This window comes from Spinacia oleracea, chromosome 1 (genome assembly GCF_020520425.1).
Source record: "Spinacia oleracea cultivar Varoflay chromosome 1, BTI_SOV_V1, whole genome shotgun sequence".
Lineage (NCBI taxonomy): Eukaryota > Viridiplantae > Streptophyta > Magnoliopsida > Caryophyllales > Amaranthaceae > Spinacia > Spinacia oleracea.
Window position 1 is genome coordinate 124529875 of NC_079487.1, and position 23397 is coordinate 124553271.

General features: G+C 37.7%; 2 protein-coding genes across 2 annotated transcripts; both read right to left on the bottom strand.

Moving 5' to 3' along the window:
- Positions 1 to 336: 336 nt before the first annotated feature.
- LOC130472496 (uncharacterized) lies at positions 337 to 1907 on the bottom strand. Its single transcript, XM_056843678.1, has 6 exons — positions 1583 to 1907; positions 1283 to 1486; positions 1087 to 1194; positions 914 to 995; positions 727 to 828; positions 337 to 591 (listed from the first exon to the last, which is right to left on the bottom strand). The coding sequence occupies exons 1-6, from the start codon at positions 1744 to 1746 to the stop codon at positions 490 to 492; spliced, it is 762 nt and encodes a 253-aa protein (XP_056699656.1). The 5' UTR covers positions 1747 to 1907; the 3' UTR covers positions 337 to 489.
- Positions 1908 to 3455: 1548 nt separating this feature from the next.
- On the bottom strand, positions 3456 to 14217 carry LOC130465658 (uncharacterized). The gene is made up of 9 exons (XM_056834509.1): positions 13649 to 14217; positions 12796 to 12903; positions 8862 to 8963; positions 5358 to 5676; positions 5029 to 5259; positions 4607 to 4903; positions 4089 to 4529; positions 3696 to 3971; positions 3456 to 3608 (listed from the first exon to the last, which is right to left on the bottom strand). The coding sequence occupies exons 4-9, from the start codon at positions 5658 to 5660 to the stop codon at positions 3456 to 3458; spliced, it is 1701 nt and encodes a 566-aa protein (XP_056690487.1). The 5' UTR covers positions 5661 to 5676; positions 8862 to 8963; positions 12796 to 12903; positions 13649 to 14217.
- Between the last annotated feature and the right edge of the window lie 9180 nt (positions 14218 to 23397).

Consider the following 23397-nt stretch of genomic DNA (forward strand, 5'->3'; position numbering starts at 1 on the left):
TGCCAAAAAATTGGCAAAATTTTGGACTTGTTGCAGCGTACATATAAAAGCCCGCTGCAACAGACCCAACTTTTTGCAGCGTACATTTATTTGTACGCTGCAACAAGTCTGAATTACTCAATTTTTTGCAGCGTACATTTATTTGTACGCTGCAACAAGTCTGAATTTTTGCGAAATTTTTTTCCCTTGTTGCAGCGTACAACATATATGTACGCTGCAAAAAAGCACTTTTGGCGGGAAAATTCTAATTTTGTTTAGGGATACCTAGAGTGCCTTGCACCAAATATAGAAACCTGTCAAAACAATAATAGAATAACGCAACCTGTATAACAAATATAAAAACAACAACTGGAGTTTTGTATATATCCCAAAACCAAAAGTGCACATACCGATACATTTAAATACATTTACGTTCCAATTTCAAAGTACGCATACATTTTAACATAAAAGATTGTTCTATAACATCTAAACCAACACGATCAAGCGCCATCAGGTCAATAATAAATACTTGGTGGTAAAAAACTTCGCCCATTGCTCACGAACCACATCAATTTCCTCACTAGCATAAGGCGCAGTCCTCGGAGTATAGACCTTACAAAAACAAAAAATTGATGGAGCATATATTAGATCGATTAAATGCAAATGAAATGTCACATTTTAACATTCAAGCAACTAATGACAATGTATTAATAGTCTAGAATACGAATCAATTAGTTACTTAATTACCTCATCTAGCCGGCCTTCATAGTCATGTTGTAACGTGACTATCTCTAACATGAACTTCATAACGTAATAGCCACACTCAGTTCCGCCGATTTGTTGAGCACACTGATTAAGAAACATAATACTTTATCTTGCAAGGCCAATAATTAATAAAAACAAAGCAAAAAGCTAATTAAGAAACATGTTATACCTCTATATGAATGGGTTTACACGACTTAAAACTCGTTTTATTCGGACAATGCCCACCATTGCACTTGTACACTTGGTATGCCCTAGAAAATTAACGAAACATGGGTACTCATGAATATGATTTTGGCTTAGGTTTCTTAAAGACTAATGTAATTTGTAAGCAAAAGAACTTACAAACTCAAGATTCCCCATGCATAATCTGTTCGACGTGGATCTCTAGCAGAATCGAAAATATATACATAACCTCTACGTAGGTCCATCACGTATAAATTCCAATGATTTCTGTATAATTTATAAATGATATATTAAATATTTAATAACAATAATAATTAATATTTTATATGAAACTTATATAATATAACACACTTACTCTTGATTATATGGGATTAAAAACCAATTAGTTAGGTTAGGATTACCCATCTTCTCCTTTTCAATTTCAGCTTGGAAAATGTTTTTCAAATACATTGTTGGCGCTCCAGGGTCGGCCTTGATTCTAGTGCTTGACATAATCTCGGGACAAATGAACGAAATCCGAGACATTTCAAATGATTTGGCATGATCGTGCAATAAACACCTACAAAATAAACAAGATTACACTATTAAGATCGATAAAGAGAAAAAACTTCAAAGAAATAATAGTTTTATTAACAACAATAAAACATTTAATTACAATATGTAGACTTGGATCGCTGAAATGTTTAAGCACGCCCCGCGAAGGAACTCTCCTATATCAGACGCAGTTATGTATGTTTCTTGATCAAAATCCGAGTGCCAAACTGAGGCCGCCAATGGGATGGTAGTATTATCATATATATCATCAGGCGCCGAAGTCATGATAAACTGCAAGTATTTGCATGACGGGCCAAGACCTTGAATTGCATCGTGTACAAGTCCCGCTTTCTTGCTTTTGGTGGTTGATTCTTGTGTTTTACGATCACAACTACCCACGACCTCTAAGTTGGACTTAGGCTTAGAATTCGACTTCTTTGGATGCGAAAATTCCTATAACAATAGTCAATTAACATTAGTCATATAATAAGAATCAAATGAGTCATTAGGTTCTTTAGTTCAAAGTTGGGAGCGAAAATGTCATTTTAGCTCAATATATGACCTATAACGACCCAACGAGCCATAAATGTGCATAAATAGGTTCGAATGAGTTTTAGAAACTTAAAACTATGCATATTAGTCGTGTAATAAGAATCAAATGAGTCCTTAGGTTCTTTAGTTCAAAGTTGGGAGCGAAAATGTCATTTTAGGTCTATATATGACCTATAACGACCCAACGAGCCATAAATGTGCATAATTAGGTTCGAATGAGTTTTAGAAACTTAAAACTATGCATATTAGTCATGTAATAGGATTAAAATGAGTGTTTAGGTTCTTTAGTTCAAAGTTGGGAGCGGAAATGTCATTTTAGCTCTATATATGACATATAACGACCCAACGAGCCATAAATGTGCATGAATAGGTTCGAATGAGTTTTAGAAACTTAAAACTATGCATATTAGTCATGTAATAAGAATAAAATGAGTCATTAGGTTCTTTAGTTCAAAGTTGGGAGCGAAAATGTCATTTTAGCTCTATATATGACCTATAACGACCCAACGAGCCATAAATGTGCATAAATAGGTTGGAATGAGTTTTAGAAACTTAAAACTATGCATATTAGTCATGTAATAGGATTAAAATGAGTGTTTAGGTTCTTTAGTTCAAAGTTGGGAGCGAAAATGTCATTTTAGCTCTATATATGACCTATAACGACCCAACGAGCCTTAAATGTGCATAAATAGGTTGGAATGAGTTTTAGAAACTTAAAACTATGCATATTAGTCATGTAATAGGATTAAAATGAGTGTTTAGGTTCTTTAGTTCAAAGTTGGGAGCGAAAATGTCATTTTAGCTCTATATATGACCTTTAACGACCCAACGAGCCTTAAATGTGCATAAATAGGTTCGAATGAGTTTTAGAAACTTAAAACTATGCATATTAGTCATGTAATAGGATTAAAATGAGTGTTTAGGTTCTTTAGTTCAAAGTTGGGAGCGAAAATGTCATTTTAGCTCTATATATGACCTTTAACGACCCAACGAGCCTTAAATGTGCATAAATAGGTTCGAATGAGTTTTAGAAACTTAAAACTATGCATATTAGTCATGTAATAAGAATCAAATGAGTCCTTAGCTTCTTTAGTTCAAATTTGGGAGCGAAAATGTCATTTTAGCTCAATATATGACCTATAACGACCCAACGAGCCTTAAATGTGCATAAATAGGTTCGAATGAGTTTTAGAAACTTAAAACTATGCATATTAGTCGTGTAATAAGAATCAAATGAGTCCTTAGGTTCTTTAGTTCAAAGTTGGGAGCGAAAATGTCATTTTAGGTTAATATATGACCTATAACGACCCAACGAGCCTTAAATGTGCATAATTAGGTTCGAATGAGTTTTAGAAACTTAAAACTATGCATATTAGTCGTGTAATAAGAATCAAATGAGTCCTTAGGTTCTTTAGTTCAAAGTTGGGAGCGAAAATGTCATTTTAGGTTCGAATGAGTTTTAGAGGGTTTACCTTGGATGGTAAGTCTGTTGTCTTCTTTTGGGCCGCTAACACCGTTGTCTTTTTCTTGGAGCTACCATCCCTCTCTTTAGAAACATTAGACTTGGACTTCTTTTTAGGAGGTGAAATACAATCCTTTAAAATTCAACAAAAACAAGAGTAGGTAAGATGTCGAATGTGCTTGCGTGAACATATACATTCTAAACAATAAAACATATATACCTCGCCGTCTTCGAAAATCACTAAGTGTATGGGCCATTGCACAAAACTACCCAGAGCACCGCCTAAGTTAGTGAAACCATCTCCCGTAGGTACCGGAAGAATATCATCAACATGTCCGTCGTAAACAAAATCAACTTGGACTTTATAGTGACCAGGCTTCATCGATGTAAAATGTTGGGGCAATGCACCATCTGAGGGTTGTACCATACCATCCGCCACGACAATGTTGTTGCCTGAAACTTTCTCCTCAAGGGCAAGACGACATGGAGTCCTTTCCTTCATAAACAAAGGTTTCAATGCAACTTTGTAAGTGATACAGATTATTAAGTAAATGTCAACTAAAAACATAAAAGGATCAAGCAACTATGTTAAAAAAGAGTGACTACGTCGTACCTTTAGCTCGCGTGGTTGCGGCACTAAGATGTGACGAGTGGTTCTTGTAGCACTAACATCAAGGTCAACTCTGGCAGAATCATTTAAGTGGAGGTCATCAGGTATCGGGGTAGAAATGGAGTTTAGTTGTCCTGTTTTTAACAAGGTGCTTAGTTGCTTTTGGAGGGCCTCTGCCACCCTCTTCTCTACCCTTTTCTCTAATTCACCTTCAAACTCCTTTTTCACAGAAGCTCTGATTGATTCGTAATTTTCTGATGAAGCTTCACCATGGTCACTTCTACTATGTCGAATACACGGACCGAAAGCCTTTTTGATACCAACCATGCCACCTGTTCCCTTGACACGCCCACGATGATCTTTTTTCCCTATAGCTTTAGTGAGGGCATCCTCACCCTGTTCGAAAGAAAGATTTCCTTTTTCCTCTTCTGCGATGTACTCTAACTGCCAATTAGGAAAGTAAAATTACTTTATATTCTCTAATCAAAGCAAGTAAATATTAATTAATTATCGCTACTTACAGCTTTTGTTGCGATTTCAACAACTTCTGAATCGTTCGGGTCAATTTCCCACTTTCCCTCTTTATTTTGTACTTGATGGGCCAAAATCCACTCCTTTGATCTGTATTTTCTAACTCTATTAACATTTGAGGTCACTGATGAGTTCACCGAGGAGCTACTCGAGATAGGTAAAGCTGCATCTGGTGGAAGTCGTCCATCCTTTATCCAATCTAGTCGCTTTCTATTATAACCCTTTTGGCCGGTGCGATGTGGGTTCTTGTTGCATGATGCACTTTTCCTCGCCTTTTCACTACGAAGCTGTCAAAGACAACATAAAAAGATGGAAATAAATGTTTTTTCTGATAACTTTTTGTCCTAGAACCAATGTCAGTTTGCTACATGAAAAACTCTTTAAGGACAAGTTAAAGAAATATTATCATTACCAATGACTCTGGCAGGAAATAATGTTTAACAAAAGTCTTCCAATCATCCTCTGTGATATGGTTGTAGACATCCCAAGGCATCTTGTTTGTTTGATTTTTTGGCTTCTTTTCCTTCATAGTTATCCATCGGCGCACCAACTTGCTCTTGAAACAACTAAATCGTTTCGCCACACAAGAATGAAAATATTTCTCCCTCGAATGATTAGAATCATCAGTAATGTGGAACATAAGCTGTTAATAATTAAAAAAAGTTAAATTATAAAAATAGTATTTAAATCAAATTAAATAATCCCTAAAATATACAAATCAAGTTAATATCCAATGCTTACCTTAGTCTCCTCCCAAAACCCCTTCTTGATTTGCTCATCTACCTTTGGATATAATGGGACGTTAATATTAATTCTAGTAGCACAACTCCCAACTTGCTTCCCGTATTCATGAGACCATTGTCCATCGGGGACATTATATACATTATACTCAAGGAACATAGGCTTAGCGACTTTAACACCTTTTGACGGACCACGGCCTTTAATGGTCTTTGTAATCGTACTAACATCTTGTGATTCGTCACGCGTTGTGGGAGTCTTGCCACCTTCTGATTCATGCCTAACAACAATTTGGTTTTCATTCATCGTACCTATGTTGTTCCTGCATCAAGTAAAACATACAGAAGAGTGGTTACAAAATGTGCGCGCAGCAGCAAATCAGTGCTCTAGCATACAGAAGGATATCAGATCAGTGCAGATATCACAGATCAGATCAGCACTGATCAGTGCAGATCAGATCAGCACTGATCTGCACTGATCAGATCAGCACAGATCAGCACAGATCAGTGCTGATCAGATCTGCACTGATCAGTGCTGATCTGATCTGTGATATCTGCACTTCTCTGTTCTGCACTGATCTGATCAGCACTGAACTGTGCTGATCTGATCTGCACTGATCAGTGTAGATCAGATCAGCACAGATCAGTGCTGATCAGATCAGCACAGATCAGTGCAGAACAGATCAGCACAGATCAGTGCAGAACAGATCAGCACAGATCAGTGCTGATCTGATCTGCACAGATCAGTGCAGAACAGATCAGCACAGATCAGTGCAGAACAGATCAGCACAGATCAGTGCTGATCTGATCTGCAGTGATCTGTGCTGACCTGATCTGCAATGTTCCCCCCTTGTTGATTTTGTTCGAATTATAACAATATGACTGTTGCATCTGCAGCTTGAGACAGGTAGTCAGGTAAGTCCATTTTTTTAAAGTGAAACCATAGAGGAACAATTGACACTATTTTAACCAAATATTTGGTTAATAAAATTTCATCAAGGATTTGCAGATGCTAGTTTTATGGCAGTCAGAAGAGATAAATCAAGGTCAATTTTGAAACAACAGCAACTAACAGTACCACTCCCCACCAATTTTAAGTCTCTAGTTTGTGCAAAGGGGATCATGCAAAAGAGATGGCACTAATTGAAGAATGAACGAGAAATTTAAGTGTAAATATGTCAAAGCTCAACATAATGGAAAATCAATAAGAACAGCATAGAGAGAAAGAAATTTAGGGGCTGTTTGGTTCCCCAGACTTCCCCCTGGACTTGGATTCCCCCAAATTTCTATCAGTCTCTCATTGGTCAATGACTCAATGGTCACCACCATCATCCCAAATCAATCCACCCCACCCCACCATCACCTCACCACCACTATCACCGTCACCTCACTAGTCACCACTAAAGCAACTCTCACTTCCACCCACCATGGATACATCACCAGAAAAACCAACCTTCACATCCCTTCCTTGATCCATTTCACCCCTTTTCCCTCTTTTTATTCCTCTCCGCTTTTTGTTAGGGACCAAAACATCGCTTTACAATGTAATTGAACAATTGATAGAATACTAAGTTGACACATGCTCCGGCCTTCAAAGAATCAAATCATATCAAAGAATTTGAACTCTATAGCAGCAACAAGCCAACAAGCATGAAAAATTATATATGTGGAATGCACTGATCTGTGCAGATCTGATCAGCATAGATCAGTGCTGATCAGATCAGCACTGATCTGTGCTGATCTGTTCTGCACTGATCAGATCTGCAGAACAGATCAGCACAGATCAGTGCTGATCTGATCTGCACTGATCTGTGCAGATCAGATCAGCACAGATCAGTGCAGAACAGATCAACACAGATCAGTGCTACCCTCATCTGATCTGCATTGATCTGCATGTGCTGATCTGATCTGCAATGTTCTTTGTCATTCTTGGTGTGTTTGTTGAGGCAATATGAGAATGCAGGGCAGCTAACTCATTCTATAAACAAGTTCTATTAATCTAGTATAGTACGGAGTAGTATGTAAGTTAGATCGTAAAATGAAATTATGTAATTGAGTTTCACTTAAACTCAAGCAACAATCATTAAGAAACTTAATGAGGAAATCTGACAATCTCACTTCTCTTATATCATGAAATCATATACTCATATGAGATAAGTCTAGAAAACACCACTTATGCTAAAATGAGGCATTTTCGCTCCCAGCTATGAACTAACGAACATAAGGACTCATTTTAACCTTTTAAATGATTAATATGATTAATTTTAACTTTCCAAGACTCGATCCGATCTATTTATTCACATTAGAGACTTGTTTGGTCGTTGTGGTTCATATTTATGATAAAATGAGGCATTTTTGCTCCCAACTATGAACTAAAGAACCTAAGAACTCATTTTTAGGCTAATATGACACTTTCGCTCCCAACTTTGAACTAACAAACCTAAACACTCATTTTAATCCTTTTAAATGATTAATATGATTAGTTTTAACTTTCCTAGACTCAATCCAATCAATTTATGCCATTTGAGACTTGTTTGGTCGTTATGGTTCATATTTATGCTAAAATAAGACATTTTCGCTCCCAACTTTGAACTAAAGAACCTAAACACTCATTTTAATCCTATTACATGACTAATATGCATAGTTTTAAGTTTCTAAAACTCATTCCAACCTATTTATGCACATTTAAGGCTCGTTGGGTCGTTAAAGGTCATATATAGAGCTAAAATGACATTTCCGCTCCCAACTTTGAACTAAAGAACCTAAACACTCATTTTAATCCTATTACATGACTAATATGCATAGTTTTAAGTTTCTAAAACTCATTCGAACCTATTTATGCACATTTAAGGCTCGTTGGGTCGTTAAAGGTCATATATAGAGCTAAAATGACATTTTCGCTCCCAACTTTGAACTAAAGAACCTAAACACTCATTTTAATCCTATTACATGACTAATATGCATAGTTTTAAGTTTCTAAAACTCATTCCAACCTATTTATGCACATTTATGGCTCGTTGGGTCGTTATAGGTCATATATAGAGCTAAAATGACATTTTCGCTCCCAACTTTGAACTAAAGAACCTAATGACTCATTTTATTCTTATTACATGACTAATATGCATAGTTTTAAGTTTCTAAAACTCATTCGAACCTATTCATGCACATTTATGGCTCGTTGGGTCGTTATATGTCATATATAGAGCTAAAATGACATTTTCGCTCCCAACTTTGAACTAAAGAACCTAAACACTCATTTTAATCCTTTTAAATGATTAATATGATTAGTTTTAACTTACCTAGACTCAATTCAATCAATTTATGCCATTTGAGACTTGTTTGGTAGTTATGGTTCATATTTATGCTAATTTAGTCAACTAAGGTCAATTTAGGTCAATTTATTCAACTAAGGTCAATTTAAGCCCGCTCGTTTTGATTTAGGTCATTCTAGCTCAAGATTAGGAGACATGTTAATTAGCGCAACACTAGGAGAAAACGCACAACTCACCAAAAGTAAATACGTGCTTTATTTTCCGATTCTGAGAACTTCTGAAAAGACACAAATCACCGAAAGCTTCTGAAAATTTCTGACTCGGGGATCTCAAGTCATCTGCACAGAAAGTTAGAAAACTTTGGTCAGGAACAAAAGTAAGATGTGGAAGTACAGTAAGAATTAAAGAAAGCTAGAAAAGTATAATCATGAACACAATGGAAGTATAAAATAAGAATTAAAGATGTGGAAGTACAAACTACACCTTCCTAAATGCTAGAAAAGATACATTTAATCTGATATTCAGTTAGCTAGAATTACCTATTCCCAGAAGCCAACTCATCTTATTCATTTACGGTTTACAACCCAAATTCCTTCCCTATGATCTGTGCGCATATGATTAGTATTATTTGCATCTTCCTCCTCCGGTAACGGTTGAACAGCCGTTGGTAACAGGGGTGTTTCATCGTACTTGTCATACTCATCTTCATCCACAACATCATCAATACCCAGAATATTTCTCTTGCCTTGGGCAACTGCACGCCATATAGGATCAACATTGTCTACCACATAGAAAATTTGCTTAGCTTGTGATGCTAGAATGAATGGCTCGTCACTATCACTTAATCGATCAAAGTTAACCAATGTTAAACCAGGAAAAATTTCATCTTGTTTCACCCCATTATGGTTGTTGGCCCACTTGCACCGGAATACAGGGATCGTAAATTTGTTGTAATCAAGCTCCCATATTTCTTCGATAACACCATAATATGATTGTGTCGCATCAACCGGTCTTCTATCCTTGGCGCTTGCAAAGACCCTAGATGCTGCAACATGCTTCACTCCACTATTCTGCACCACACTCTTTTCATCTTGTCTTCTAGTGTAGAATGTGAACCCATTGATATCATACCCTTCATAAGACAGAACACATAGTCGAGGACCTCGAGCTAACCACTGGACCATTTCAGAAACATCTAGATTTTTTTTCATTTCCTCGGCTACTTCCTTCTTAAACCAATCAACAAATGTGCGATTATGTTCTTGCATCAACGCTCTTTCCTTCAACTTAGGATTCTTTTGTTGCAATTCTAGCAAATGCTTATCTATGTAAGGATTGACCTCGGTAAGATGCTGCAACACACAAAGATGTGCCTTATTCTTCCTTTCAGATGGAGGCGAGATCACATTTTTACCAATTACCCCATGCCCTTCAAGCCTCCCTGCATGACGAGATTTTGGAAGACCTATTTGCTCAAGCCTTGTTAAGAATTCAGCTACATATTGAGATATCTCTTCCTCAAGGACTCCCCGAATGATACTACCCTCCGGCCTTGCCCGATTCTTTGTTTTGTCCTTTAAATGCCCAAAAAATCTCTCAAAAGGATACATCCATCTTAAGAACACCGGACCACATAACTTGATTTCTCGAACTAAATGGACAATTAAGTGCACCATAATATCAAAGAAAGATGGTGGAAAGTACATTTCAAATCGACACAAAGTTTCAACAATATCATTGTGCAAAGAATCTAATTTCTCCGGATCAATCACTTTAGCACATATAGAATTGAAAAACACACAAAGTTTTGTTATAACATGTCTCACGTGTTTCGGCAATATCCCACGAAGTGCAATTGGCAAAAACACATTAATCATTACATGGCAATCATGAGACTTCATACCAACCAACCTAAGGTCCGAGAGAGATACTAGGCGCTTTACATTCGACGAATATCCCGAGGGAACCTTAATTCCATGTAAGCACTCACAAAACTGCTTCTTCTCCTTTCTTGACATTGTGTAACACGCTGGAGGCAGATAAGTCTTAGTACCACCCGCACCAGATTTTTCAACAGGCCACAAATCTGGTCGAATATTCCTCTTTTTCATATCTTTCCGCACATTCTCATTGTCCTTAGTCTTTCCAGGCATGTTTAGCAAAGTCCCAATGATAGCATCGCACACATTTTTCTCAATGTGCATTACATCGAGACAATGCCTAACCGACAAATCTCTCCAGTAGGGAAGATCCCATAATGGAGATACTTTCTTCCACAAAACACCCTTTTTAGACTTGGACTTGTAGCACTTGCCGTATTTGGTTTCAACATTTTTTATTCGTTCATAAACCTGTGATCCTGTCAAAGGCGTACGAGCTACTCTTTCCTCGGTGAACCCATTGAATTCTTTCTTCTTCTTACGATAAGGGTGATATCGACTGAGGTGCTTCCTGAAATCTGGGTAAACATTTTTCTTGAAATTATGCAACCATGTGGGCTTCATGTCCTCTTCACATATAGGGCATGCTTGTTCTCCTTTGGTTTTGTATCCAGACAAGTTTCCATATGCCGGAAAATCATTTATGGTACAAAAAACCATAGCTCGCAATGTAAAGCTTGAATTGGTGTGTGCATCGAACATTGAAACACCTTCATTCCACAATAATTTCAAATCATCTATGAGTGGAGCCAGGTACACATCTATGTCATTTCCAGGTTGCTTAGGCCCCGAGATGAGGAGTGATAACATGATATGCTTCCGCTTCATACACAGCCATGGAGGAAGATTATAAATTGCTAGAAGAACCGGCCATGTGCTATGTTGACTGCTTAGAGTTCCATATGGATTCACACCATCTGCACATAAAGCAAGCCTTAGATTTCTAACCTCCTTACCAAATTCAGGATATTTCTTATCAATATTTCTCCATTGAACAGAATCTGCAGGATGTCGAAGGAGTCCATCTTTCTTCCTCACTTCCGCATGCCACCTTAAGTTTTTTGCTTGTTTCTTCAATGAAAACATACGCTCAAACCTAGGTATGATTGGAAGATACCACAAAGACTTAGCAGGCGGGCCCCTCTTAGCTGAATTTGCCCCTTTGCGTTTGTAACGAGATGCGCCGCATGTTGGACACTCATCCAAATGTTCATGCTCTTTTCTGTAAAGGATACAATCATTTGGGCAAGCATCTATCTTGTCGACCTCTAAGCCTAAGGGACACATCAATTTCCTGGCATAATAGGTAGAGGTGGGGATATCATTCCCTTCCGGCAAAAATTCACCTACCCACTCCAATAAGGTGTCAAAGTGTTCATCTCTCCAACCACCTTTACATTTGAGGTTGTAAAGTATTGACACACATTCCAACTTGCTGAATTTTGTACAACCGGGATACAATGGAGTTTCAGCAGCCTTTGATACTTGTTCGAACATCTGAGGTCGTTCGTCCAAGTGATCTTTCAGCCCATCCATCATCTCATTTATTTCATCATCTTCTTCCTCATCATCATCCGTCTCATTATTCTCATAAATATCATCATCACTCTCATTACTCTGAACATCAAATTGATGGACACTAGAACTTGGACGATCAGGTATTGTTTCACCATGCCAAAACCAAACATGGTAATCTTGCTTAAACCCACGGCGAAATAAATGATCCTCAATTTCATCAATGTCACCTAACCGCTTGATATTGTTACAATCACGGCAGGGACAATAGATTTTTTCGGCTTTTGTACTCCGTTGGTGTGCTAAAGCACATCTAATGAACTCTGCGACCCCACTCAAGTATTCTGCCGTAGTATGGTCACCATACATCCAACGACGACTCATTACTAATAACAACAACAAAAGGTTCCACACATAAACACATATATTAAGAAGTCACAAAATCATTAAGAAGTTCCGCAAATCTTTGGTTACATCATTTAAGTTTATCAATGCTTCACTGAAGTGATATTAGAAGTCCAAAAACAGTCATAATAAGTAAAACGGAATGGATACTTAAGCATAGAATACTAATGTACACGTTTTATTATTACACTTACTATACTTATCCAAATTTTATTTATCGTAAAAATGATATGCACTTACTGTACTATTGATTTCAACTTTCAAAAGAGGAAAAGAGAAATTTTATGAAGATAATTAGATATATCAATACCTTATGCAATTGTTGAAATTCGAACAAGCACGATGATAGATTATGCTGGCAGTACGATCATCGCCCCTCTCTTCAACCATATGCGTATCTACCCATCTTCACAATTAACTGCAAATAAAAGAAATAATTGAAAAACAGCCAAAAAAATCAAAATAAAAACGAAAATCAAAACGAAAATCAAAACGAAAATCAAAACGAAAATCAAAACGAAAATCAAACGAAAATAGTTCGAGGGCCAAATTCAGATATTTCTCATAGAATGCATGTAACAGGAAATTAACTATCTACCACATCACCACATAGCAATCACATTATTCAAGTTATTGGCATTATCGCAGCATTCAAGTGCGGAACTAAGTGCTTACGTAACCTCGGGGAAGGAAGAAGGGTAATGCCAGAATAAAATCCTGTAACCTCGGGGAAGGAAGAAGGGAACTAAGGGCCTGATACTACTGATCTAAGTGATGTATTCAACACTTTGAGCATACTTGGAAATTAAAAAAATTAAAAAAAAAAAAAGGTAATCCAAAAGCCTCTTGGAAATCAGCAAAATAACATCCAAACAACAGTCTGAAGGGGTGAGTAGCAGTCAGCAACAGCCTTAGCCCATTCCCCATTACTTGGAAACATAGTGGCTGTGTGCTTTTTAAAGAAATAGATCTATACTCGGAAACATAGCAATCCCCATTTACTTCGTTGAGTCGTTAAGTTTCAAAAACGAAAATCAAAACGAAAATCAAAACGAAAATCAAAAACGAAAATCAAAAACAATAATCAAAACGAAAATCAAAAAATAAAATTGAACCCTAATCTGAAAACGAAAATAAAAAACGAAAATAAAAATTGAACACACCATACCACCGGAACCACGACGCCGAGCAACCACCGGAACCACGACGCGACGGGGAGATGCTGAACCACGGAACCAAGACAGCGACGCAGGGCTGAACCACGGAACCACGGAACCAAGACAGCGAAGCAGGGTTGAACCACGACGCGACGGGGAGATGAGCAACCAACGGAACCAAGACAGCGACGCGAGCTGAGCAACTCTTGGGTTCGACGGCGACGCGAGCTGAGTTCGACGGCGACGCGAGCTGAGTTCGACGGCGACCTTGGATAAGCTTGGAGCTATAGCAGAGAAGGAACAGAGATATGATTGAGCGCGGTTTGTACGTACGTTGCAACTAGGAAAGTAAAAATTTTAATTTGAAACGCGGACTTGTTGCAGCGGGCATTAACATGTACGCTGCAATAACTAAGGTTTGTTGCTGCGGGCTTTTATTTTGTACGCTGCAACAAACGCATTTGTTGCGAACAACTAAAATGTACGCTGCGATAACCCTTTAAAGGGTTTGACCCGCGTTGACCGACTGGTTGTTGAAGCGTATTTATACTTGTACGCTGCAACAAGGGGGCTGCAACAGGGGTTTTTTCTACTAGTGCCTATTCCTAATATGATTCGGAAATAAGAGTTACGTATTAATTGAAATCCTAACGAGCCTAGAGTTCGTAACGGGCCCAGACGCATTCCGTCACAAAATTGATACGCGCTAAGAGACTCGAATTAATCTCAAACTCTACGGATTTCAGGAATCCGAATCTGACTAAAGAAAACAGCCCAGACCCTATTTTCAACGCCTGGCTCTGGGCGCCGAAATCTTCGGCGCCCAGGCCTGGGCGCTGAAAATACCTGGGTACGTGTTTTTTCCTAATTCTTTGTGGATTAGAACTTTGCAATTCTATCTTTCCACGAACTCTTCCCTATAATAGGCCCCTAAATTCGACGTGAAAGAAACACACAACAACACATAATTATATTCTGAGTATTGACTCTAAACCCCTTAGCCTAAGCCTCTCGCTGCGAAATTGTTCACGCGTTCTGTCGCAATCGATCCATAAATCGAACAGAACGTATCCTGTCCCATAATTGAGATTCGTTAAATAAAAAGGAGAAATAGCAAAGTCAAAGTGGTTAGTTTTCTGAGAACCGTGACGCACCTCTCAAGGGTGCGTCGTAATGTGTCCCTTTTCGATGATTTAACTGCCTTCCTCGCCCTTTTTATGAACTGTTAAACTAACTAAATCTGATTGTTCTATCACGCCTAACAAATATAATATTTTTGGGAAATTGGATTATCATGCTAGGTCCCTTAATACTATTTAAATCAGATAATCACGATCGATCTAGTATTATATGTTGCATATTGCTAAAATCAACTCAGATTAGTTTAATAGTTAACGCATGTCCCTTCAATTATTTATGCTGAGCTAGTAAGTATATCCTGCCTCTGGAGTTATCGACGAGCGAAGTACTCCTCTCGGTAGTTACAGTCCCCCGAACCCTCAATCTCTACCTTGCGGGTGTATGTTGAGAGATCCCCACACCAGGGATCACAAGGGAACCTACGGCCGTCGTGGTCAAACATAATTGCACTCCCTTTATGTCACGATAACCGGGTTTTGTCAGTTTTTCTCATTGTCGTTAAAAAACTGAATGGCGACTCCTATATTACTAGTCAATTGGGTGTAAACTCACAGGAAATCCAATTACACTTGATTGAATAAAAAGAATCGTCACACTCACGAGGGACGAGGTCACGCATTAGCCTCGTGCTTTTTTGACCCCCTCACACCACCATTTCCCCGAAAAATGTAAGAAAAGTAGAAAGGGGTTTGTAGTTTAGCTCTATACAAACAAAATTCATAAAATAGAAAAGACCAGGTTAAACAAGAAACTAAATGAGGGAAAAAGGAAAGTAAGCTACTTAACTTTATGAAGGCAGAGCAACAACTTAGCCTATGAAGAAACTTCCAACTACACAGGAAATGACAACTCAAGTACCGATGTCATACGTACTTCTCACTTGCTGGCAACCAGAAGCAACGTTTTGCTGAATTCTGCATGCATATATGTGAATCGTGAAAACATATATCTGTGGCTTACAAACGACACCTTCCAATTCCAGTACATATATCCTTTTTTTGGTGAGTCAGAGCTACCTAACTATATACCTATGGCAATTAACAGAATAATTATCACATCTCTCTATAAATACTCGTAACAAAAAGAAGTAGCTTCAGAAAGTGGAAATCAGAGTAAATTCAACAAGCTCTATCCGATAACTTGTGAGAAGCAGCAGCATGGGAAGGGCTCTTAAATTTGTTCTGTTGGTGGTCCTCTTTGCTATTTTATTTGGTAAAGAAAACACAATCCCTCCCCTACCAGAAGTGCATTGTTTATTATTCTTCCCATGAACTATTTACATAACTACACATGTGACTCTACAACTAATAATTTAGCATTTATTAAACGTGTATAATAAAGCATTTGAGTCTTACCAGGTTTAGCACTTTCAAAAGAAGCTGGAACTGAAGCAAAGCCAGATCGGTGTAGCAGCCTCAATGACTGCAAATTAGAGGGTTGTCCATGTGTAAACGGAATCTGCCAGTGTGATAAAACCAGGGTGGCAGAAGAAGCTTATTCAAAGATGCCAGCTCAACTAAATGACAAGGCCAGACTTCAATGTTCTGGAGACTGTAAATGCAAACAAACCGAAGTTGAAGCAGAAACCCATCTTCCATAAAGAGGCATGCATATGTCATTTGGTCCTGACATTGTTTCAAAGATAAGAACACTCTCTTCTGAAGTTTCAATTAACAGCAAGTTAGCAAGGATGGTAGATTAAGGTGAAGTACTTTCAGAATTTTTCACTGTAAAAGAACAGGATCGCCAATTGAGATGTGTTATGGCTGGTGATCATAAAGGTACTATTTGTATGTTCATATATATAAGAAACATGATTTTGTAAGTTAATAAAAAGAAAATCATCTTATACTACTTGAAATGTATAGCTAAGTTTATGAAGATGGGGCAAACTATGATCCTTGCTCACACAAGGCTAGCAACAATGGCACAAACACCATAAGTACGTAATCTAAGAGAATACATAGCACTTTGGTCCCATATTCACTGCATCTCATCCACATAGGATAAGTTACTAAAGACTTTCAAACTACTCAGGGGTCAGGCCATCAGGAAGCCATCTCACGTATATCCCAATGATTTTATTGATTAACAAAACAAAGGACATGGCTCAGCTCTTAATGATCTGGATCCTATTCTAACTCACACTAGAGTGCTTACGCGGATGTTATCTGTCACGCATAAAACAGCTGATTATTTCCTTACGAAACCCTTCAGCTACTTGTGACAAACAGGAAAAGTCAACCTTAAAGGCCTAAACCATCCTACAGACAAAGCAGATGAACTCCAGTTGTAGTAAATAAACTGGCCAACAAAATACTATGTATATCTGCCCACAATTTTGTTATCCACTCCAAGTTCAGAATGGAACAGGAGAGGATCACAATTCACAAGGGCTAGAATCTCTGGTAAAACTTCCATTTTCCCCATACAAACGCTCATACTATCCAATCATACATACTGTAGGGAAAAACGAGAAAATGAGGTGCAATTGTAAATCATTGAAGTATGATTCCGATAGGGAAAGGGGGATGAGACATTGAATCAGCTGAGCCAAAAAGTCCTTAAACAATGCCTTGAATGATCAATCCTTGAAAGGGGGTAAAGAAGAGGCTTACCGCTTATTAAATTTTAGAATAAACAGCAACAGTCCTTCACAGCCATAATCAGTCCATCCGTACAGATGATTGAAACATTTAAAAGGGCTCAGAAGTTTGCTCGGTTTTTGTAATTTGTGTTTTCTACTCTGAACGTTTCTAACCAATATTAATGACAATTGACAAAGCATAAAAAGAAATTTGGAATTGCTCTTCACTTTCTATGGCTTCCAATATTTTACAAATCAGTGAAAGCAGCGAGCATTACGGAACTTACTTAGTTACTTACTTTTCCACAGTTTCTGTAGTCCAACAGATATCGTGTTTCTGTGAAGATTCCTAGAAAAAGAAAAGGCTCCTTATAAATTTAGCAGCAGATTCTGAACATGAAAATCAAAACGTACGGAGTATAAGTTACACGCCTCCTTTATAAGCTCTTAATTAAAAGGCTTTTTGGATCACTGCAACTTCAAGTCCTCAAAAATCTAATCTACTGATGAAAAAGAATCAATGTCCAAGGACCAATTCACCTAATAAAATCGACAATTTTCTTTCTTCTCACAAAAACAGCCTTCAGAACCTTCTTACACAGACAGTTAAGAATGACACCATATTTTTCCAGACTTTAGATTCTTTCTATCATTGGAAAGGGAGGAGAGGGTAGCACTTAGAAGCTGCAAAACTGATACAACCTTGTCAAACTGACTACTCCCTAAACAGTAAACACAACTAGATGAATTACCTTCTTACAGGAACAATATACAATCGCCTTTTCTTCTACCCCGGTTTCTGCAAGCCGAGCTTATTATACACAAAAACAACCTCTAACAAATAGAATCTCATGTCAACAACTTCATAGTCCTCATTGACATGTCTAAAATACACATTTTGGTTATGGAATGTATCCTACAACGAAAACCCCGCCAAGCATGCATATCTTACATTACCACATCTACAATTCCTCTAGTATATTCTCCCACTTTTCGCCCACTAGAATAACTAATTTCAAAATGAACATTACAAAATGTATTTTTTGTGGGTAAACCAAACATCAAAGAATTAGTCTTGTCTCAGAACAAAATGCTTGAGCATAATCAAGAATTCATATTGTTTATTCATAATTTCTAAACAAAATTCGAATGAATTGCAACCTTTTTTTAATGTTGTGTTGATAAAACCCAGAATTGCAATTGGGTCAACAATTAAGGGGTGCAAACACCATATTGAAAGGGAATTTCCAAAAGAATATACAAAAAAAATGAAAAATGCATGTCATATAGTCTTGCAAATTGAAGGCGCGTAGGTATAGTAACTAAAAATTGATTCAACTAGAGAAGTGCATAAATGAATGAGGTCTAATTTTTGAACCCAGAAAGGCGAAATCAATCAACTAATGTGGAGGTAACTCACCAATTTTTTTTGCATTGATTCGTCTGTAGCGACGCCAATTTATTTCATTTTTGGGCGCATTGATGATTTGGTGGAGACTGGAGAGTGCTGTTCAAATGAGACGAGACAAAGTGCGCGAAACCACCAAGCTAACTTAAGCCTATAGGAAAAGATAGAGACGGCAAACGTGTTGTGTTGGATCGTATTCGTGTTCGTGTCGAATATAAACGGGTTGAAAAAGTCTCAACACTAACCCGACCCATTTAATAAACATGTCGTGTCGTGTTGACCTGTTTAACTAATCGTATCATAATCTCTTGACACTAACCCGTTTTTTTCGTGTCCGGTTTGTGTCGTGTTTGTTCGATAAAGTTAGTTTTATTATAAGGTTTGTAACCGAATACATTAAATTATTGGTTGATTTTTCTTAATCGATTTAAGTCGTGTCAGTTTCGTGTTGAGAATCTCAACACTAGCCCGACCCATTTAATTAAACGTGTCAATGTCGTGTTGACCCATTTGATTAAACAGGTCGTAAACCTTGACACTAACCCGCTTTTTTCGTGTCTGGTTCGTGTCGTGTTATCATGTCGTGTCAGATTTTGCCAGCTCTAGAAAAAGATACTACTCTGTATTTTCGTTGATGAATAGTTGAATACGGAGTACTATGTATATGCGGTGGCGGAGCCACGTGGATGCAACTTGCAATGGTGGTCGGCCAACCACCTAATTTTTTAAAAAAGAAAAACGTTTATACCTTGTATAAGTTATATTTATTAGAAAAAGGAAATAAATATGGATCAGATAATTAGTTTGTTAACATACCGACACCCTTACTCAAAAAACTTGACTCTGCAAGAGATCGAATGAAAAAGGTGGAAAATGTTCTATTAACCCTCAGGGTTGATAACCCTGTGATATGGCAGCTGATGTGTAAGATGATATGGCATTAGTTTCTTAAGAAAAAAAAAATTAAAGCTTTTATTTTTCATCACCCAACATTAATGGTCATTGGGAATAATGTTTACATATTTACCTTCTCAATTGGGAATAATGTTCACGTAAATCAAGACAAAAGTCAAACAGGCCTAGAAATCTAGAATGGTACGGAGTACTTGAAGCTAATGTTTATTTAAATTGAGTAAAGAGCTTAACAAAACAATACTACGTACTTTGCTCCTTCAAATCAATAAGCCATTGCACAATTGAAACTAGAACAACGTTAAATGGATGAAAATTTATGTCAGACTAAAATAACATTTGAATTCTTGTTCCTTTCAAATGGAGGAAAGTGGAGGTTAATTAAAAGATGGATAATTGCAAATGTAGAAAGAGATTCGGGTGTTTAGATTCGGATAAAATCAGATAAGTCACAAAATTTTGTTCAAAATTCATTTTTTTGGGGCCATTTCTGTATTAAGTTTCTGGTCGATAAATTTTTACAAGTCTACCTTATACGGTTATAGTGTTATAGTTTTATGAAGTTATAGACTTAATATTAGGCCTTGTTATTTTTTTGTTAATTTCAGTTTTAGAGCTTATTTTTTTTTAGTTAAGTTCAGTTTACTAGTTTAGGAGCATTCAGTTCAGTTAATTTTAATTTAGTTCAGTTTTTCATTTCAGTATTAGCATTAAATATGTACACTTAAAAAAATGAAATCATCAACATTAAATATATTAATTTGGACATCATCTTGACATATTAGATAGGATCTTGATATAATCTGGACATGTTGGTTTTGATCTAAAAATGATATGGATAGATTGTTTATGATCGGACAGGTCTGTTTTATTATGCACTGCTATGTACATATCTGTTCTGATATGGTCATAATCTGGACATGATCTGAATTGATATGTCAGACCCGGACTCATCACTTCTGATTTGGACATGATCGATCTGTACATATTCGTTCTAAACTTGATATGATCTATATAGGTCGGTTCTCATACAAACATGATCTTGACATATTGGTTCTAATCTAGACATTATCTAGACATTTAGGTTATGATTTGGACATGATCTTGATATATCAGTTTTGTTCTGAACATGATATGGACATATCGGGTCGGGTTTAAATTATCTAGACATTTAGGTTATGATTTGGACATGATCTTGACATACCATTTTTGTTCTGAACATGATATGGACATATCGGGTCGGGTTTAAATCGATTTGTAGTAGGTAATTTCGGGTTCGGGTCTTATCGAGTCGGGTTTAAGTCGGTTAGCAGCACAATTATTTTCGGGTTCGGATCTTGATTTGGATCGTATAATAATCGGATCAGATAGAATTCAGGTCGGATCACTCTAGGGGACGGGTCAAACTTGGGTCTGATAATTAACCTATACATTTTAATTATTTTATATTGTAAAAAATGTTGTTTAACTTATTTTTGAGTTAAATTTTATATAGACCAAATAATCGTGTGTTTTTGTCAAGTCAATACATATATAAGATGAATATAGATTACGAACCAATGACCGAATTGGTCATCTCAGAATATGAAAGTGAAAAACATTTACTCCCGCAACTCGAATTTCATTTTTTTAATGAGGGGTAAGTGAGTGGGTCTCGAGCCAATGCGAGTATCATGTGTAATAGTGTAACCGTTTTTCTCGTTGTTGAGAACATTGACATAGGTCGCGAAAACAAAGAGAAAGATTGTCAGTTAGAATGTTAGATTCAATTCTTACCTTTCATTTCATCCAATTTGCAAAAAATAACTCGAAATCATTGAAAAAACAAAACAAGTTTTACTTTAATTACTTTTGTTTATTTATATAAAAACGTTAAGTTGTTCAACACGCGCGTTTTAATTTTTTCGCGTTTTAATTTTTCAGTATCTAGTAATAAATAATTAAAATAGATTTATCGTTGAAGTTAATATTTGGTCGTGTCAATGACAAGTCGGGTTTTTTTTTTTTTTTGATAAGTTGGGTTTTATTATTATTTCAAAGCCCAATGGCTACGATTACAACTGTGAGCAATTCGTACTGCTTAGGAGTTGCTCTATCAATACAGGGGCATCAATATGAGATTTTACAACCATGCAATGAAGTCATCGTGCCTCGTGAGCCCTCTTTTCGCCATTAAATCTGCCACCATATTCGTCTCGCGGCCTTTGTGAACAATATCCACCCCCTGACCCTTCGTCATAGAGTGTCTGATGTAATTGATGATGAAATTAAGGTTCCACGGGCCACTGCTATCTCCGTTGCACCAACGAACAACATTTGCCGAGTCTGACTCAATAATGAGCTTGCCATGGTGACTCCTTTCGAAGTCCAGGGATATTTTTAATGCTCTATATATGGCATAAGTCTCAGCGTGGTTAATCTCCATGAAGGGGATTGGGCATGAAAAGAGGCATTTGAACACTCCATCATGATTTCGCAAGACTCCACCCACTGCAGACTTGGACTCGGATATTTTCATGGAGGCATCTACATTCCATTTGTAGGAGGATGAAGGGGGTGGAGCCCATATTTGCATGGGCAGTGCAGTAGGTTTATGGAGGTGTTTTGCCTTACCAGGATCCCATTTGAGGCACAATGGTTGTCGTATGATGTCAATGGAGCTGTAAGGGAAGTCGTCATTCCACCCTTTGATCCACCAGCTAATTCGTGACAGCACAAGGTTTTGGAGTTGAGAGATGGAACAAGAGACGTTCTCAAAGCATCGACCATTCCGCTCCCTCCATATGGTCCATAGTATGATGAAGAAGCTTGCTTTCCACACCTTCTTGAAGAAAGCCCCATGGTTAGGGTGAAACCATTGCTCGAATACTTCGTGGGTGGTTGATGGCATGCACCAACAAAGCTGCCATAGTTCGAGCCACCATGACCAGATTTTTTGAGACAGTGTGCAGTGGATAAAAATGTGATCACTTGTTTCTGGAGCTAAGTTGCACAGTACGCAATTTGTCGATGAAGCATCTATTATACCGAGTCGCAACAATTTATCCTTGGTGTTTAACTTCCCTTGGAGGGCGATCCAGATGAAGATCTCCACTCGGTATGGAACTAGGCCTCTCCATACCCCAGCGTAGGTTTGTTTTGGGCCACTTAAGTCACATTTTGCAAGTTCGTAGCTGAATGATTTTACTGAGAAGTCACCCTTCTTGTTAGGTATCCAAGAAAAGGAGTCAGGGTCCCCAGGTGAGAGACTGACAATGTGTAGAAGCTGCTGAAGATTACAAAGCTCATGGTTGTCCTGAGGTCTGAGATTTCTTGCCCAATTTAATGTCCACTTCCATTCCAGGCCATCCCAAAAACACATGGAGGCCACCTTCGCACTTTTGGTTGTGCTTATTAGGAAAAGCCTTGGGAAGAGGGCTTTGAGGGGGGCGTTACCAAGCCACACGTCGTGCCAAAAGAGTGTCTCCTGTCCATCTCCGACTTTTTTACAGATCAGCGATTTCAGCATCGCTCTCGACTGTGGGTGGTTCAGTAGTGAGTGGCATATGTGTCTCCAAGTCCCCCCCTGTTTTGGGATCTGCAGGTCGAGGATAGAAAATAGAGGTCCATATCCGTATTTTTCCTGTATCAGTTTGCGCCAAAACGTGTGAGGCTCATTTAGTAGCCTCCATATCCATTTGGCCAATAAAGCCAAGTTTTTGTGCTGAA